Genomic DNA, 15,685 nt, shown 5'->3' on the forward strand with positions numbered 1-15,685 from the left:
AACCAATGGCGCTAAGCACACCGAGAAAGACATCGCTATGCGAATCCTAGCCAAAAACGACAACTGTCCGACATAAATTACATAAAGCATAAAACAGTTTTTTCAATACCGCGGTCTGGGGCTCACTACATTGTATGTTCAAACTGGAGCAGGGCAAAAAGTAAGCAAGCTTTTTGATTTACACACTGGTTCCCGTACTCGAAGCCACAGGTGAGCCGGTGCTCCACTCCGCCGCAGTGCCTGCTCTCGACTATGTCCAGGCCCAAACGGTGAATACGGTGAGGCTAACGCAAGCGCAGTTCGCCGCCGCCGCAGCCGCTGAAGCTGCTGGCGCCGACGCTGCTGCTGCTGTTGCTGCTGTGGATTCGGATTCGATATAAAAGGCCCAAAACCATCAGCAGCGCAGTTAGTTCGCCTTGGGCCTTGCCACAGTTAACCAAGCAAGCAAGCAACCAACCAACCAACCAAAGAACCGATCTGGTTCACCGCCACAAGCCATCCTCCACGTCCAGTCAACGGATTACCACTAGGCTCCACTACTGTTGGGCAGGTGGCAGGTGTGCATAAGTGCATAAGTATAACATAACTGTGACGAGAGGCAGCTGCTAATTAATGTGTGAATTGTATCCGAGCCAATAGTAATTGAGGAAAACCAACATAATCTGTAAAAGTCTGCTCTGCTCTGCTCTGCTCACCTTACCGTGGAATTCGCGGTTGCGCACTTCAAACTTGTGAATTGTAAAAACAGTGTTCAAATATATCTGAAGGAATATGCTTGGGCTCGAACGATAAAGTGGCAAGCGATACAAGTGAAAGAACGCAAAACTTAATCTTATAAAACAACCCGTTTAGTAACTGACTGTAAAAAGGATAAAAACAAATCCCATGGTGAGTGCGATTAAAACGAATTATGGAGTGCAGTGCCAAAATGAACAAGTGGAAAAGTTACAGCCAAATATGTACATACATAATATATATTATAATATATACATATAATATATATATATATAATATATATTACATATATTCAAACATTAGACAAATAAATTTTAAATCAGTTCTTATATGTGTACATATTTATATGTATATATGTACATATATGTATGTAGAACCCTTTGAAAGCCCGAAAACTCGAATCAAATCGGTTGGAAGTAAATGTCAATAGCACTCATAGACTTTGAATCATTTAGACCAGTTGCTTGCTTAGACGTTCACTGTCTGGTCTGTAAGCCGTTTTTGGGTTATTTGGTTCAATTGGTTGTTGCATCTGTCGATATGCCACACGGCTGTACATATATACATATGTACACACTTGTACGAGTATGTCTGCATGTATTTAAATGTCCGCATTAAGTTCACGTACTCGTATTTTGTAGCCACACGAAAAGGAACTCTTTAAAACGAATTAGGTTGAGAGGTGTTTTGTTAATTGTTGTCCCTAAATCAGATAATTATCATGCTGTACAGTCCCACAATGTGCTGCAGAGACCGGTTTCTTCGCTAGCAGTTGCTCATTTAAATATAAATTACGGTTAAATGTTGCTTGAAAATCCACTCCAACGTTACCAGTAAACAACTATTGCCACCGGTGTCAAACAATTGCGTTGAAAGTTACCAATCTTTTTATTAGACCTAACTATTTTTTTTGATATTCCATTTGATATTCCAAGCGAGTGACCTTCACGTTTCCGTTACTGGGCTATCGACAAAGCCTTTCAATCCCATAAAGTCACATCGTTCGCCTCAGTCCAGCCCCTTCCCCCAATAACAAACACTCTGAAGTAACTCAGAGCAGCGGCTCGTTCCCAAAAAATGCCGTCTGTTGGTCACGCCCATCATTCAGAGTCTGTGGCGACGACTTCAGTACTGGAGCATTGTTTAAATAAGTGCACAGAGACATCGACATATGCGATTGATTTATTCGACATTTTCAAATTGGACAGACCTTGTTTTATTCTTTTAATCTGTTTTCGTCTGATTGTGCCGTAGACGGTACACCTACATATGTATGTAGTTTCCCATGGGTTTTACTTTCTCTCTCAATCGGAATCTTAAGCCTGTTATGCAAACCCGTGCCAACATTAATGTAAAAGTTAATACATAAATCTGAATGTGTATACGAGTATATGTACATATGTATGTATGTATGCGCTTGTCCACACTTTGACGACTTGCCATTCACTTGGCTTTAACATTAATTTCTGGTGTTGCCTTTTAATTGAAAAACCCAGAGAAGGAAGCCACGAACGGTCTTTGGACTACAAGTATGTAAATTATGTTCGTATACATAATATTCAAACACTAAAGCCAATGTATGACATATCCGTGTTTCTTTGTTGATCCCATGCAATCACACATATGTATGTACATATTAATAATTAATAATAATTATTTAATTATTAATTAATATGATCCATGGAAGTTCAGTTTTGGGAATCAGCGTCATGCAGAGATCACCTAAAGTTAGTAAATTGGATCCAGCATAAGGTACTGTACTGCTGGAGTCTATTGCCTTTCCACAACTATGTAATTGGAAAAGAAGGGAGAAGGTTGTGAGAGGCGCTGGCGATACAGTCGAAAAATGCGAAAGCGAACATGTGGCTAACTTCGAAAATGACTAAATACTCGCTTAAATACTTTAAAATATTTTGAGAAATGGCATGCCGCATTAGCCAGGGTGTTAACTGGCAATTTCACATCAAGAGAAGTGGGCGTACAAACGAACTGGATAATCGTAACCGTAGCACGGACAGCACATGGTATAGGACTGGTTGCAAATCAAAGGCGTTGCAAGAAATTGAATTGCATTGCACTGCTCACGCCAAACAGGCCAGACAGACTGGCGCGTGAGCTGTGCACAGGCCAGGTGCGAGGGCGGGTGCTTTGTGTTCAAGAACCACGCCACGAGCGCAACCAATTAATGAATAACTTTAACTAATAAAATAATTTCATCATTAATTAAATTAAGCGTGTGTGGAATGTAGTTGGTGGCTGGCTACTGGCTTTTATCACATTTGCCATTTGTCTTACATCGGTTCACAAATCTTGAAATTAAATTGACTAGAAATTAATTGAATTTAAAAAAATGTATTAGAGGATACGTAATTTAAGAAATCCTCTTTCTGTTTAATATTAAATTTTCGCACGCAAGACACTTTTACATACATATGTATGTATATATAAAAATATATAAATATATTTTCGATATTCGTCATTCGTTCACAAATCGAAAACAAATTCAGATCGCGATAATCTCTTTGCTTTATTCAGGCCGAGCGGCAGTTAGCGAACTCCAAACACGAACCGAACTAACTGCAAGCTGAAGAAAGCGAATGACGCCTCGAGTCCAACCTGTTTGAGAGTTTCACTTTCAGTACTGTTTATCGTATGGATTCAGTGTCAAAGTCAAGGTCTTCACTATACCCCACATGCTTGTTGGCCAAAGCAAAGTCTGCAAAACGGTCAACGGCTATTGTCGGTAACAACATTATCCGTCCATAATTGGTCTCAATTACAACTTCACTTAGTCGGAACCCGTTGGTGGCGCCTGATTCATGAGACGTTCGTGGCGTCATCGACACGATCTGCTAAAGACATTTAAATGCAACTTGATCCATTTCATAACTAGCTTTGCTTGCCACAAATCGCTCAGACGATTGATAATCCGGGGATTAACTGGAAGGGAATTCGGGAAGGGAATTGCCAAGAAATTCGATAAAAGTGACCCGACATTGCTACATCATTCCGCATCCTACCAACGGAAAATCCGCCAACGTGATTTCTTGTCTCGCGTGCCCATGTGTTTTCTTCGCTTGCTTCCGTTATACATCTCTACATGCCCCTCCTGCGTGTTGGCTCTGCTCTGGTTGGCATTGTCACTGCCGTCGTGCTAACCGGACGCCACAATTGCGCGAAGACAGGCCATCATAATTACCTCAAATGTAATTGCACGAAACAATTGAAGTGAAGTGAAGTGAACTGAGGAGCAGTGTGCATTGGTCTTACCGCAGGTGCATGTTTCTGCTTACACTTTTACAATACACTTTTTGATAGTTATTATTCAAAACAAAGCAAAAATTGTAAGCCATCCGATTCCGTCGGAGGTGATCGTAACAGAAGATCGCGAATATGTAAGTGAAGTAGAAACAAAGATAACAAACAATACGGCCAGCCACACACCCAACCAAATCTTACTCCACTCCAAAAACTTAGAAACTTGCGTAGGGTTCAAGTACACAAGAGATCCAAAGCGTAATTCGAAACAAAATTACATATTTTGCAAAAGACTTTAAACTATGAAAAACTTAAACTTTAACAAATGAAAAAACGAGAAGGAACGCTTCTTTGGACGCGACTCTACTTTTTTACCCGTACTCAGTCAGTAAATTTGTTAGCTAATTACACTAGTCAACACGATTTTTCCTCAAGGAACAAACGAACTTTTCTTAAAGTGGGACTAGAATGGTTGTGTACAGGCAGCGAAGAGCGGCCGCCCCAACCAACCGCGGGAAACGCAGAAAAGATAAGAAACAGCTAGAGGACCAACACTGTATCAGCCCCAGAAAAAACATGAAATGCAAAATTATGATTTGTGGGTATTTTTTACGAATTCAGAAAAGTCGAAAATACTGTGCGGATGGTGCGGGCGCGAAGTATCGCTGTAAAATTTAGCTCCAAAGTCTCTCCATAGTTTTAACAGCGATACCTTAAACGCGCCATACGCCCTCCGCCCGCCCCCGCCCCCAGCACTGAATCCAAGTGCCAACCCACCAAAAAAATCCAGCAAACATAAAAAAGTCCCTGAAAAAAACCATAATCTAAAAAATTTAAAGCCCCATATCTATCAGAAAAGTCGGTTTGGATCCTTGAGGAAAAAAAAGTTCGGTTTGTCGAGTAGTGTAATTTATGTAGAATTTAAACAAAATTTTAAATTTTTTTTGCTTCATCTGTTATCTACATTTACAATTTACATTTACGATTCCACATCTAAAATGTAGATTCTACATACATACATCTTCTCCGCAAAGGTGGCGCATTGCACAGGGAAGAGTGCGTGCGAGCGAGAAAGAGAATGATAGCGTCATCAGCGCTGGAGGAGGTGGAGAAGCAACTGAAATTTCTGATTCATTTCTTTATTCTGGGTATAATAATGACCCGTTCTAATTCAGATTCAGCAATCTGGTAGATATGGGAATTCTCTACGACACTACGCTTTTACTTTTCTGGTATCTTCAAAATTGTGGCTGCCACAGATTTTCGTCCATTGTGGGGCACTTGTAGCAGTGTGATATCACATGAGTCTGGAAACAAATTTTGGTTTCTCTAGCTCTTATAGTCCCTGAGATCTAGGCGCTCATCAAGACGGACTGCTGATCAAGAAGTTATATACTTTATGGGGTCGGAAACGTTTCCTTCTCTGCGTGGCACACATCTACTTTTACCACAAATCTAATATACCCCTTTATTCTTTTTGAGAACGGTTATATTGAGTTTATTTCAGCTATTTTTATGTCCCAGCACATCACAGAATATTTACCATATTATGTAAATTTAGGTTGCCATTTCACCATGATTAATATATGGGAGTATCCACGTATTCACATAATATATCATTTAAATATTGCGCTATCCGTTAACTAAAAGCTGAGCTTCTAAAATCGTCCAGCTTAGAGACGTGGACCGATTGTACAAGCAATGTTTTGCAGTGCAAAATATGTATGTATCTGCTTTAAGTAAATTAAACTAAAATTTAGAAGCAACCATTGTTTTTTAAAAATACACTCGCATGGCTTTCCAGGCGTTTGCTAAATGTTTAAATTTCTCGGCAGACTCGTGTAAGCTACATGTACATATGTAGGCATTTGACGCATATATATACATACATCTTAATATAGGTGCATTTTATAAATGTACTACATTATATAATGAAAAGTAAAGGAAACCGATTTTGGTCCGTGGAACGCTGTTGTCGTGATATGTCAGGCTGAGTGGCGAAAGGCAAAAGCAACAATTATGTACAATCTTTACTGCCTTGGATCAAGAACGCCAACCTCGTATACGGGTGCCAGCTTTTAGTTTTGCGGTTTTCAATTGTAAATAAGCTGACAGGCACAATGGCAAGGGGTCTAACTGCCCGAGATCTCGACCCAGAGAATGCAGCGATAAGCTCAGGCGACGTCATTGCATTGGATGCAATACTTAGTCAATACTCACTAGTTTGATTAAAGGTTCTCATTTATTTTTGTAATTCAAACTTTTAGCTTAATAATAGGCCAACAAACAGTGGGTTAGATGTTCAGTTTGACGTCTTGAACAGCCTTCAAGGCGTCAGCGTAGCGGGCCAGCACAGGTTCCACTTCATCAGCAAGGAACTCGTCCACCTGATCGCTAGCCCGTCCAGTGAATGTCCGAGCATCCAGTATCTTGTCGAGCTGATTAAGTATAGGAGCAAAGTAAGGATCTTTGCGTACACGGTCCACCAGATCATTATCTTTTCCATGCTGCTTGACTTGGGCTCCGGCTTCCTGCGAGAGGACACGAATCTTCTCATGGCAAATCTGGCGATCGCCGCCAGCCTTAACCATAGCCATTATTATGTTTTCCGCTGACATGAAGGGCAACTCCTGGGAAATGTGTCGTTCAATAACCTTGGGATAAACCACTAGACCCTGAGATATATTGAGCAGTGTGAGAAGGGCGGCATCCGCGGACAAAAATGCCTCGGACAAGGTAATTCGCCTGTTGGCTGAATCGTCCAAAGTGCGCTCCAGCCATTGCGTTGCGTGTGTGTTGGCAGCGTTGCTGAACAGGGTTATGAGGTGGCGAGCCAATGCACAGCAGCGTTCCGAGCGCATGGGGTTCCGCTTGTAGGGCATAGCAGAAGACCCAATTTGAGTGCTTTCGAATGGCTCCTCCAGCTCCTTTCGCGAAGCCAGAATGCGCAGATCAGAACACATTTTGTGAATGCTAGTGCCAAGACTGGAGAGAGCAGCCACAACTTCCACGTCTACTTTCCTGGTATAGGTTTGGCCTGTGACTGCATACGCCTTTTGAAAGCCCGCCAGCTCGGTAACCAGTTGATCCAGTTGTTTCACCTTCTTCCCGTCGCCGTTAAATAATTGAAGAAATGAGGCCTGGGTGCCGGTAGTACCCTTCACTCCACGAAATCGCAGATCCTGCTGACAACGAGACAGCGCCCGTTCGTCCATTAGCAAGTCTTGAATCCAAAGGCATGCGCGCTTTCCCACAGTGGTTAACTGCGCCGGCTGCAGATGTGTAAATCCCAGCGTGGGTTGGTCCTTGTAGGTTTCTGCAAATTGCTTCAACCTCGACACCACAGATGCGATGCGAGGCAGCAGCAACTGGAGCGCGTCCCGCAGAACAATGAGGTCCGTGTTGTCGCCCACAAAACACGAGGTAGCCCCCAAATGAATGACGGGGGCGGCAGTGGGACACTGCTTGGCGAAGATGTGTACGTGCGCCATAACGTCATGCCTGGTGAGCCGCTCCTCCTCAGCAACCGCATCAAAATCGATGTTATGTATTTCCTTCTCCATTTCACTTATCTGCGCCTCACTTATCTCCAGACCCAGCGAGCTCTCAGCCTTCGCCAGCCATACCCAGAGCATCCGCCATGTCGAGAACTTATTTTGGTCGCTGAACAGAAACTGCATTTCCCGGCTGGCGTACCGTGTACTCAGCGGCGACTTGTATCCTTCGTATTGGCTTCCCATTTTCTTAGATATTTATATTCGAAGCTAATCACCAAAGCAATTGCTAGCTCTCAGATGGCAGATTTATGTAGTCAAAGATAAGCAACAGGTGGTTTGAAATAGGTGCGGTGTGCTCGCTTCCCCACTTAAACAAGCTTTGCGCTGAAATATAGCTTGTTTTGCGCTGAAACTGACTTCCGGATTTCTTGAATTTAAGATTGATAATGCACAACTTTTTTTTAAATTTTTTAATGTAAATTTTCCATTATTTGCGGCCTAGAGGTGCAGAAACCTCGATGAAAACATCGATGCATCGATGTTTTTAAAGTTGCACAGTAATGATGCCTATTCATTTCTGGTATTTTTTGTGCGCTAAATGGAGTTTCCCTAGCATATTCCCCAAATTTGATATTCAGTTTAATATTACTTGCTAGTTGGCCCTCTCAGCAGCAAACAAATAATTTTATCCAATTCCTCAATCAATTTTGTTCAGGATTGGCTAGTTTTCAGAACTCTTTTTCATTGGATTGTTTACATAATAAGGTTCAAACAAAAAGTTGTAGTATTTTAACCACCAATTGCAAAAAATTAGGCACGAAATTCCCGATAAGGGCGGACGTTAGTTACCTGGGCAAGATCGAAAATTAAAAATTAAATTTTTTATCCAAAGAATTTTGATTAGAATTCAAATAAAATGAGTTTTCAGCGTTAATTTCCCAATAGTTTTTTTAAAGAATACCGGCGCAATATATCAGGGTTTATTAAAACTACCCTAATAGCCTTTTCACACTGGGGACCATCCACCATCCACCATCCATTTCTGGGATGGTCCGTAAGTTTGCCGTTCCGAAAATTTCCCAGTTATTCCACCATCCATCTGGGATGTTCCTAATTCTCACGTTTCAGTGCGGTATTTTTCGATAATGTCAAATGCAACCATATTCACAACAAAAAATCGGAGATCACTACGAAAATGTAAACAATGACAGACAGGAAAATATAAAAATAAAACAAAATAACCCCATCAGATCCACAAAGCACGCAAAAAATAAAAAAATATCAAATATATAAGCTCAGGTGGTTTTATTTCGATGTGACATCCATCTAACATAAGAATTAAGTGATGAAATTAATTTACATATATGTATATACATATATTATGGATGATTTTATTGCATTATTACCAATTGCACCAGGCACTGAGGAAACCCAATTTCTCAAATGCTTGGACACACTCGTCAATTTTCTCTGAAGTGAGATAGTTTTGGACATGTATTCCTCTGAGATTCGTTGATGAGCCTCAAAACCATCAGGATATTGCAGACGCTGTTGGCTGACACTCCAAAAACCCTCAGAAGAAGACCCAAAGTATATAAAGATATGGCGATACGCTCTCCAGAGGAATTGCAGCTCGGCAGTTTGTGTCCTCTTCCGTAGCACCCAAGCGAGTAACCAACAGGAAAGCAGGTCCCATCCTAAAACTCCTAAAAAACGCCTCGTTGTCGGGTACATCCCTCCCAAAATGTACCGAGCCGCTCTGAAAAACATAACATATATATTTGTACTTAAACTTGGTTGCTTATTAGAGCACCACAAATGACCACAACCTCCGGGCTTCAGTGTCAAACAGATATCCATTCTATTACTCCTCCTCGTCAAAGTTATCCTCATCATCATCGTCCATGTCCAACAACATGATTAGCTTGTGCAAGAATATGTTTGCTGCTGAATCACACTCACGACCATTGAAATGTTATTTATATTCATTTTATTAAAGTAAACAAATTTTCACCCACGCAATGTGAGCAACGCTGTTTCTCATGGTGGTGGATGGTGTCATGTGAATCGGTGTCACTCTCAAACCCCCCCCCAGGTGGACTCAGTGTGCAGAGAGTATTACGCGTTTTATAATCAAGTGTTGCACAATGTGTATTTAAATGCATTTTACTGGACATACACCAAATGTTATCGGGTTCAAATTTTAATTTATCGTTATTATTTAATTATTTTCATTTATGTGCTATTTAAACAATGTGAATGATTTGTTGTGGCAAATAACGCTATATGTGTATTATGGAATATGAACGAATAAACACTTTTAAACGATAAAATGACTTGCGCTGAATGGACAAGTTTGAGCTCCATTAGTCCACAACGCCAAAATATCTGCGGTGGTTGGGTTGGCTTCAACAAACTGGTTCAACAAATTCGGCGCAAGACAGTAAAGAATCAATTAGTGCGGCGCATCTACAAATAAGACCGCTTAGGCGGTTGAAAAGCGTATTTGGCATGTGTGAAAATATCCAAATAGCTATCAAATTTGCAAAGAAAAATAGCTTGTCTCCGTCTATGCGGGGACTGCTGACTGCATATGATCTACCTATGGCCTCCCCTCCGCCATACGAGTATCAAAAGCGTGGGCACCGGTGTGGTGTGCATGTGCGTGTGCCCAAGATCATGTGACTCTTGAGTACATAGTAGTACGGAGTACCGGCTTCAATATCTTGCGCAATCGACATGAGACTTTTGGCTATGAAATTGCATATTGACATCGTTTTGAGAAAAAGCTGTCATTGCCTTGCATAAATTTTATTTCAAGCTCAAAAAGTAGAAATATTTTGTAATTAACGCGCAGGTTTCAGAAATTGCGTGGTGGTTGCCACACTTTTGAGGCAACGTGAAATACCAGAGCAGTGACAGCTGTTTCTGATGTGCACGACTTTAAGGTGCCTCACGCTTGGGACACTTTCATTTTAAATGGCCATTTCAATTAGTGCTTGTTACTCTATCGGTCAGACAAATCGGAATGTTTTCGATTTGTGTGCGCACCACGTAGTTTTTCATGCCTGTAATCAGACTGCAATAATGTTGTACTGTACTGTACCCCTACACGTTGGTGCCCACAAAGTTTATTCTCTATATGGCAGCTGGTAAACTCAACCAGTAGTCTGCCAATAAATCAATCATTTCGTTGTCCATTTCTTCCCGCGTCTCATGGACTATTTTACACTTTAATGATCACCAAAAAGATCTGGATATGAATTCGTATTTAATTAGAAGTCGTTAAAGTTGTAAAAAATTTGCTCGAATTTTCCCAATTCGTTTGCTGTTGTGGCCAAAATGAGACATGGGATCCCAATCTTAGAAAACTTTGGCGCAAAGAGCTGTGTAAGTAGTTTAAACTTGCGTGTATATGTATGTACATACGTTATATATAATTTGGTATGTGAATGTATTATCTGTAAAGAATGCAGAATGGAGCCATTACTGAATAAATAGAACTTAGTGCTTTCCGAACAGCTCTATCATTTGGCTGTATGTACAATAGCTCGATAGCAAGATCAGATATTTGCAAATCATTCGTGATTGACTTTTGCACATAGATACATATATACATACAGATGAACATATAATTGTACGGACGGCCGTGACCAACGGCTGCGGTGAGCCTTGGCGGGTCCGCCTCGAGTTGCAGTTTCAATTCAAATGCAAGTACTTTAGAGTTGAGTTAGAAACTCAAGCCAAGCTGGTCAATCGCCACATTCAATCATTCAGTGACCCAGTTCAAAAACAAATTCACAACTGGCGCAGCTCTTGTTAGTTTCCTGGAACCGCGAAATGAAACCAGACATACATAGACTGAGACGCAGACACCGGGCGACAGGAGAGTGCAAGACTCATTGCGAGCTGGCACGAATTTGAATTAAAGTTGGTCCGATCACACTGGTGCTGGCTGGTCCATTGTTCTGTGCAGCATGCAATTAAAACATTGACAGGGTTTGCCTTTGTTTCTGCCACGGCATCCGATATCTGCGCATTTGCATGCAGCTGGCCTTTGCTACAAAAGGTTGGGAATCGTGGTGCACGCGGCCGCAGAGGAGATGCTGGGAGGAGAGGTGGCGGGGACTCGCCTAAGTCCACAGAACGAAGTTGAGGCTGAGGCTCAGCGCAGACAAATTCATTATGTAAAGCCAACTATTACTGTCAATTCAGTCTGTTTACATAAGTAGCTTGCAAATTGGTCAAATATGCAGTTACCATAAAAACAATTATGAGACTTTTCACGCTTGCAGCCTGAGCACGAATCTGAATTGATTCCATTGTGCTTGGGGCTCTTGGGCAAATACGACTTCGAGTACCAGCGCTGACTTTCAGCCCCAGTCTCCGCAATGAACATGTTTGTACTCGTACGAGTACCTAGTGAAATGTCGCAATAAATAATAATGAACGCGCACCGAAATGGTGACGAAACCTGTTGCGACCGTACCGTACCTGGCCACAGGAGTAGGAGTCCAGATCGATCGATGACTTAATGCAAAGGTTCCCCACAACTGGTTGGCCATGCGCGGACAAAAAATGCAAAGCGTTCCACTTATATGTAGTTATAGTTCACTTGCTGCGAGTAGCCGGTTAACATGAATGTGTCCACGATGTCGGTGCTAGACGCTAGACTCCAATCACCTCTTCGGCCCCAGCTGCACTATCAAGACCAGTCTGTATGTAGGTTACCGGAGAAACAGTGGACGGGTGACATACTAAACTCTGTTCAATACTCAATTTCAATCGACAGCATTTTGGCAAACTCCATTGTCAGATATCAATAATCAATGGAGAAAACATAAAATACCCGCTACCCAGATCGATACCCTGAAATATCGTTACTCTCAATTCCAGATGAACAGTGCACGAGAAGTACTGATTCTGACCCTCTTGGGATTCTCCTGCACCACACTGGGGCGCAAAGTTTCTACGGGCTACCATATTGTGCACAGCCAGCCGTCCTATCCCAACTTCCATGGATTCAGCTATCTTCAGGGCTCAGCTCCGTACATAACTGGGTAAGTTCACGATGCAGTAACTAGAGCTGCAACTTTTCGGACTCCCGAGTATTTGTGCTATTTATTTACAGAAATGGACTGCCAAGTGCAGCAGGAGCTACCTCACCAGCCCCACAAACACCATTTGGATCGGCAGCTGGCCCTCCTATTACTGCCTATGGCTACAGTTTTCCAACTCCGGGTCAAGTGTCTTGCGCTCAATCCCCCGCAGTGTGTGAGAAAACAGCATATCGTACATTGGATGGATCCTGCAACCATTTGGAGCAACCCGGACTAGGAGTCGCAAACAATAGGTAAGAAGCCCTCGACGCGCTCCGACTTTCGTCAGGCTGTCACATTTGCTCCCTAGGTATGGTCGTCTGCTGACACCTAAATACGCTGACGGCATATCAGCACCTACTCGATCGGTTACTGGAGACGAACTGCCCAGCGCTCGCCTAGTCTCGTTGGTGGCTTTCGGGGAGCAGGACGTACCGGATCCAGAATTTACGCTCCACAATATGCAGTGGGGCCAAATCATGACGCACGACATGAGCATGCAAGCGGGTGGTACTCAATCAAGTAAGTGGCTAGCTAATGATTATAAGCCATTCTAAATTTCTAATTGACTCTGCTCCCCCGCAGAGAAACATCCGACTCGCTGCTGCACGGATGATGGCCGCCTTATTGGTCTAGACACGGCGCATAAGACTTGCTTCGCCATCATCGTACCTCCACACGATCCGGCATACTCCCAGGTGGGCACTGAATGCCTCAATTTTGTCCGAACACTCACAGATCGTGACTCGGGCTGCCAGTACGCGGGCGGACCTGCAGAGCAACTGACCGTGGTCACATCATATCTGGATCTATCGCTAGTCTACGGCAACTCCATACAGCAGAACAGCGATATTCGAGAGTTCCAAGGGGGTCGCATGATTGTGGAGGAGCGCAATGGAGGCAAGTGGCTACCACTATCCCGCAACGTTACCGGGGACTGTGATGCAGTCGATGCCAGCGAGGTCTGCTACAGGTCCGGCGATGTGCGTGTCAATCAGAATCCCGGCCTAGCGATCCTGCAAACAGTTCTTCTGCGCGAGCACAATCGAATAGCCGATTCTTTGGCAGCACTTAATCCCCACTATGATGACCGCACACTTTTCCAGGAGGCCCGCAAAATCAATATAGCCCAGTACCAGCAGATAAGCTACTATGAGTGGTTGCCGATTTTCCTGGGGGGCGAGAATATGTTAAAGAACCGGCTGATCTACAAGGCCCCAAGTGGCAGCTATGTCAACGACTTCGATTTAAATATTGACCCCTCAGTTCTGAATGAGCACGCAACTGCTGCCTTTAGATATTTCCATTCGCAGATTGAAGGCAGATTAGAGTAAGTACAACTTTATACATTTTTTGGTAAGCACATACATATGTACATATACAGGCGACCATCTGTATGCTCGTACTTGAAATACGAATATTGTATGTAGAGATTTTCAAATCGCAACAACCATCAATAACTAACTAATTATTGCCAATACGCAATGTATAAAACAAAAATTTCAAGGGTTGGGTGAATCTTTGAAAATGATTTTTGTCCAAACCATTTGCTACAACCATTCTCCCAGTACAGGACTCTATACCCCTCTATACTCTGACCTTGGTAGGCGTCCTAACTCAGAAACGAAGCTAATATCCAATTGAAACTTCCTACGCCAATAATTTTGGCCATGAATCGGTGTTTCGCCCACATATTCCTGTAGTTGTAATATAGTGAAACAAGAAACAGTTTTTTCAAATTCAAAACGACTTGCAGAATTCCCTCAGTATTTTTATAATTTTGTTATTGCAATACGTAAGCTTGCACGCATAACTAACTGATTGGATAATGATGCTTCCAGCCTTTTGTCAGAGATGCGAACAGTTCTCGGCTCACTTACCCTGAGCGATTGGTTCAATCGTCCCGGCATCATTGAAGTCGGTGACAATTTTGACTCTCTTACCAGAGGCCATGCCACACAGCCCGAAGAGTTGACGGATATTAACTTTGATAGACAGGTAAGTACGCATTCACCAACGAACAAGGCACTGAAGTAACTGAATTCCTTAAAATAGATCAAGCATTTCCTGTTCCGCCGAAACATGCCTTTTGGTTCCGACCTCAGATCGTTGGACATACAACGCAATCGTGATCATGGCCTTGCCTCATACAACGATATGAGAGAATTCTGTGGGCTGAGACGAGCTCATTCGTGGGAGGACTACTCCGATTTGATCAGCGTCCCCATAATTCAAAAACTTAAGTCGCTTTACGATAGCCACGAGGACGTTGACCTGACGGTGGGAGGCTCATTGGAGGCACATGTTGCTGGAGCTTTGGCAGGTCCAACATTCCTGTGCATCCTCACCGAACAATTTTACCGAACTCGCGTTGGTGATCGATTTTTCTTCGAAAACGGCGATAAGATCACCGGCTTCACCCCTGGTACTTAAACAGTCTCCAATATAGATTTCCATGCAAGATTTCCATTAAACCTGATTATTCTTTTCAGATCAACTTGTCGAGCTTCGTAAGGCAAGTATGGCGCGTTTGCTGTGCGATAATGGAAATCACATTGCTTCAATGCAGCCTGAAGCATTCAGGACCGTTTCCGGATCGTAAGTAGAATTTTCGAATTTGTACGCAGGTCACTCATTAATGTCATAATTTTGCTCAGGAATCCTATTATGCCGTGCACAAATATTCAACAAATCGACCTCACCAAGTGGGTTGATCAAAAGCCATATGCCACAGCAGACCCATCAGTTCATTATGGAAGAAAATGATTTGGATATTTTATTAACTAGTTCAATATAAAAAAACACCTCTAGCCTAATCAGTATAATGATCATTAATATGATTGCCCTGTATCATATCCCCCCCCAATTGATGTACAGAAATAAAACCTTTACCATTTAATTGAAGTTTTTTAAACTGTTAGGGTGTAATTGAATGCAGACTCCATTTCATACCACAGGCTTCCGGAAATTTCTGCCTTTATCTGTAAGTTTTTGTAAGTTTCCATCATTCCGAAACCTGTAATTTTCGTCAGTCAGGCTCCGGCTTTCACTTTCTCAAAAAAACGGAAAGTTAAAAGGCATACACTTCCGCTCCGA

At 42.5% G+C, this 15,685-nt stretch overlaps 2 protein-coding genes across 3 annotated transcripts; one reads left to right on the forward strand and one right to left on the reverse strand.

Annotated features, from left to right (window-relative positions):
* The first annotated feature begins 418 nt into the window (after positions 1-418).
* On the forward strand, positions 419-15,483 carry LOC111071070 (peroxidase). 2 transcript variants are annotated; one of them, XM_022362184.2, is made up of 9 exons: positions 419-888; positions 12,387-12,550; positions 12,622-12,843; positions 12,900-13,111; positions 13,175-13,919; positions 14,431-14,587; positions 14,645-15,014; positions 15,082-15,187; positions 15,247-15,483. In XM_022362184.2, exons 1-9 carry the CDS (start codon positions 886-888, stop codon positions 15,353-15,355), a joined length of 2,088 nt encoding a protein of 695 aa, XP_022217876.1. In that variant the 5' UTR covers positions 419-885; the 3' UTR covers positions 15,356-15,483. The 2 variants fall into 2 exon arrangements, with proteins under 2 accessions (XP_022217876.1, XP_022217875.1); XM_022362183.2 differs by lacking the exon at positions 419-888 and adding an exon at positions 10,724-10,880.
* Positions 6,206-8,017, reverse strand: LOC111071071 (adenylosuccinate lyase). Its single transcript, XM_022362186.2, has one exon. The coding sequence runs from the start codon at positions 7,731-7,733 to the stop codon at positions 6,288-6,290; it is 1,446 nt and encodes a 481-aa protein (XP_022217878.2). The 5' UTR covers positions 7,734-8,017; the 3' UTR covers positions 6,206-6,287.
* Positions 15,484-15,685: the final 202 nt, after the last annotated feature.

Source organism: Drosophila obscura, unplaced genomic scaffold, assembly GCF_018151105.1.
Source record: "Drosophila obscura isolate BZ-5 IFL unplaced genomic scaffold, ASM1815110v1 contig_192, whole genome shotgun sequence".
NCBI classification, from domain to species: domain Eukaryota; kingdom Metazoa; phylum Arthropoda; class Insecta; order Diptera; family Drosophilidae; genus Drosophila; species Drosophila obscura.